The 3,930-nt window shown below is 26.3% G+C and overlaps 1 protein-coding gene across 1 annotated transcript; it reads left to right on the plus strand.

Annotated features, from left to right (window-relative positions):
• Positions 1 to 1,130: 1,130 nt before the first annotated feature.
• LOC107838800 (nudix hydrolase 18, mitochondrial) lies at positions 1,131 to 3,361 on the plus strand. The gene is made up of 5 exons (XM_047394310.1): positions 1,131 to 1,334; positions 1,417 to 1,504; positions 1,647 to 1,730; positions 2,312 to 2,440; positions 3,053 to 3,361. Exons 1-5 carry the CDS (start codon positions 1,264 to 1,266, stop codon positions 3,161 to 3,163), a joined length of 483 nt encoding a protein of 160 aa, XP_047250266.1. The 5' UTR covers positions 1,131 to 1,263; the 3' UTR covers positions 3,164 to 3,361.
• Positions 3,362 to 3,930: the final 569 nt, after the last annotated feature.

Below are 3,930 nucleotides of genomic sequence, written 5' to 3' on the forward strand. Positions count from 1 at the left end.
CTATAAAAAATAAATTCTGAATTTAAGTTACACTTATGAAAAGGGAGGGACATAAAATATCAAAAATCAAATTATCGAATCAAATAAAAAAATTTAGTAATTGGTATTTGATAATTCGGTATTTAGTATGGTATTTGGAAATAAAATTTTAATATTTTGCTATTTGGGATTGGATTTGATATAAAATATTAATACCGTCTGATATTCGGTATTTACCGAATTATATATATATATACATACATACATATACATACATACGATATGTATAACCAACCCAATAAATAATAGTATTAGTCATCTCAAAGAATCTCTTAGACCTTGGTAATATATTCGTAAAAAAGTAACAAAAATAATGTTAAATAGGGTTTCTTTTAAATATATTCTTTGAAGTTTAAACATATATTTGCACATTTTCAATTTTAATATGATATTACCAAATATCATATTGAATCGAAATTTAATTTATCAATTATCAAATTATCAAATCGATATTTATAAGTATAATATATAATATCTACGTTTAAATATTAATTATCAAATTTAAAATTTGAAAATACGCGGTAAATACCGAATGCCCACCCCTACATATCAATAATATAAAGTTTTCTTATGGGTGGATCTATTAGCTTTCCTAATCGCACACAAACATCCAAAAATAGGCTATGCTATAAAAAAAATAAATTATGACTTTAAATCACACATATGAATAATATAAAAAAAATTTAAGGGTGTGTATGAATAATTGATATGTTTGTTAAAAAAAAAAAAATTAAAATAAATATTTATTAAAAGTTTATTTTATTAAAATAATTTTATTAATTATATTTTAAAAATATAAATTTAAGTATATATACTTTATTTAATTATTTAATAATAAGGATGATATTAGAAAAATATACTAAAATCTACTTAATTTTATTAAAAAATAATTAATTTGAAATAAATATTTCTTTTTTAAAAAATAGATAATTTTTGAAAGAAGGATCTGTCAATTATTTTGAGATGGAAGGAGTAAAATATTGTTCTTTTAAGGGTGTGTGGGAGGTGGGGTAGGGGGTTCCGTGGGGGTGGGGGTTTAAAGCATACTGTATTTTTTTCTATTTAAAGCCATTAGACAAAATCCAAAGTTCATAAAATTTTTCTTTCTTCGATTTTTGTCCTTGTCACTTTTTCTCATCATACCATTTTCTCACATTATCACATTATATTATTTTGCCTATATTATTAGCCCTTTTTGAATTATTTTTCTGAGAAAAAATAAATATGATTTGTATGGTTTCACGTACTGGAAGACAATTACAGAGGTACAATAAAGGTAGACGTCTTGTTGTTGGGTAAGTTTATTTATTTATTTATTTTTAATTTTTTTTAAAAAAGAAATAATAATAATTAATTTTTTTTATTTTTTTTTTGCAGATGTATACCATATAGATTTACAATAAATGGTGAATTTGAAGTGCTTGTAGTTAGTTCACAAAAAGGTCATGCAATGATGTTTCCCAAGGTACATTTTCGTCTTAAATTATCTGCCGTGATTTTATAAATATAGTTATCTCAAATTATTTATCATCGTAAATTTCATATAAAAATATATTTTGTAGTTTTTTTTTTAATTTAATTAACGTGATATGTTAATTTTTTTTTAGGGTGGATGGGAAATAGATGAATCAGTAGAAGAAGCAGCTTCTCGTGAATCTCTTGAAGAAGCTGGTGTTCTTGGCATTGTTCAGGTATTATATAAAATATAATAATAGTAATAATAATATTTTTAATTTTTATTCAAGTTGTAATAATTAATTTTTTTAGACACGAACTTCAAGACAAAAAAAATATTTATTTGGTAAAAATTTACTTCATTTTGAAATAGTTGTTATGCGTACGTAATTTGACTTTCTCAAAGCTAATCTAAATTAACATTAGTTTGATATATATTTTAAAGGGACAAAGATTTGAAATATATATATCAATTTTGACGAAATTTGCTGTAACACGCTTTAATTTTGCGGACCCTCTTCAATTATTTATTAGCATATTTTTGTGACATTTTATTCGGCTTTCTGTGACATATTTTATTCGGCTTGATCACTGTATGAATATACGCACATACACTAGCATGTAAAGATTTGAAGTGATCTTGCTGGATAAATATATGTTACAAAAAAACTGTAGGAAAAAGTCGAGGGGTCATAGGAACCCTGCAAAATTGAGGCGTGTTACAATAAATGTCGCCAAAATATAGGTATATTTCTGGCTATTTTTCCTATTTTAAAACTTAAATTTAATAATTTTTGTGTTTTATATTTTTTTGCAGTGTGAATTAGGAAAATGGAGATTTAAGAGCAAGAGCCAAAGCATATATCATGAAGGTTACATGTTTCCATTGCTTGTTACTGAACAACTTTCTTTTTGGCCTGAACAAAATCTCAGAAAAAGAGCATGGGTAGGTACTTATATATAAAATTTAAACGAAAAAAAAGAGAGAGAATATTATAAGGAAATAATATATTTATTTTTGAGAAAACGAACTGTTTTCGTCCTAAACTATACACGAAATTGTTGAGACACACCTAAACTTTAGGAGGATTCTATTGCTCTCTGACTAATTAAAATTATATTTTTGACAATTTTAATGCCTACGTGACACATATGTGTGCCGACGTGAACCTTCAGTATATTGATTCACTGATGTACTATGTAGGCATTTAGGTTGCCAAAAATACGGATTTAATTAGTCTAAGGTAATAAGACCCTTTTAAAGTTCGAATGTGTTTCAGTAATTTTGTATATAGTTCAGATGAAAACAAAGTATTTTTTCTTTATTTTTTAAGTAGCTAAAAAAAAGAATTAGTCATAGATTACTATCGCTATAACAACAATAACATATTAAGTATAACTTCATGAGTCAGGAAGTATACTTACGAGGGAAGAATATTAAGTATACTTGTATGCTACAAGTTATTTAGTGATAGATTAACGATGCATTTTGTAGCTATTTTTTATTTTTTTAAAGAATTAAACTAAGTTTTTTTTTTTTTTAATTGTATTTGTGCAGATGACAGTGGAGGAAGCAAGTGAAGCTTGTCAACAATGGTGGATGAAAGAAGCACTTGAGAAATTAGTTAATAGGCTTAATTCATCAGAAATTGGAAATTCTCTTAGCTAAAAAAAATAAATAGTTTAATTCATTTTGTTTAGGATTTTGTAATTTTGTAAATAAATCTATAGAGGGAAAAAAAAAATAGAAGTCTAATGAATGTTCATAAATGTTGGATGGTCGAAGAAGGGCTTCAACAACTGTATCATTAATTGTATCAATTATCATTCTAACATATATAAAAAAAAAATCTGAAAATTACTCAAATACCCAACTTATATTTCTAATATTACAAAAAATTTTAACTTCCTAAACATATTACAAAAATTTCAACATATACACAGAATGCTATGTATATGTCGGTTATGTTATGTATATTAATAGGAAGAGAGAGTAAAGTAACTAAAAAAAGTGGGAGAGAGTAATTATTTTCAAAAGGGTTGGTATTTATGTTATTTATAAAAAAAAAAAAAAAATTGTCCAAATTTTGGTCCATTGTTTATGTTTGGTGATCATTATTATTATTTTTTTTTTATAAGAACCTCAAGGTCAAATCAATTAAATTAATATGTTATATTCATCCTTTTCATAATAGTGCAACCATTTGCTCGAAATCTTGAATATGCCCCTGGGTAAGCTATAGAAGCATGAGTCGACATGCAGAGGGCAACAGCAGTCGTCGGATTAGGGCTTGAAGAGAAGCCGGTCAAGTCGTTTCATGGCAGCACGTTGATCAGTTAGCATTTGCTGAATCAGTGTTTCTTGAAATCCGCCATCTCAGACTTAAGTTGAGCGTTTTCAGCCTGCAGGTCCTCCATCGCACCTGGTCCCGTACT

Source organism: Capsicum annuum, chromosome 8 (assembly GCF_002878395.1).
Source record: "Capsicum annuum cultivar UCD-10X-F1 chromosome 8, UCD10Xv1.1, whole genome shotgun sequence".
Classification (NCBI taxonomy): domain Eukaryota; kingdom Viridiplantae; phylum Streptophyta; class Magnoliopsida; order Solanales; family Solanaceae; genus Capsicum; species Capsicum annuum.

Bases quoted from the DNA above. Each gene is read 5' to 3' on its own strand.
- LOC107838800 (XM_047394310.1), top strand. From the start codon at position 1,264: ATGATTTGTATGGTTTCACGTACTGGAAGACAATTACAGAGGTACAAT. The intron at 1,505-1,646 runs GTACATTTTCGT...ATTTTTTTTTAG, and splicing joins ATGCAATGATGTTTCCCAAG to GGTGGATGGGAAATAGATGA. The intron at 2,441-3,052 runs GTAGGTACTTAT...GTATTTGTGCAG, and splicing joins ATCTCAGAAAAAGAGCATGG to ATGACAGTGGAGGAAGCAAG.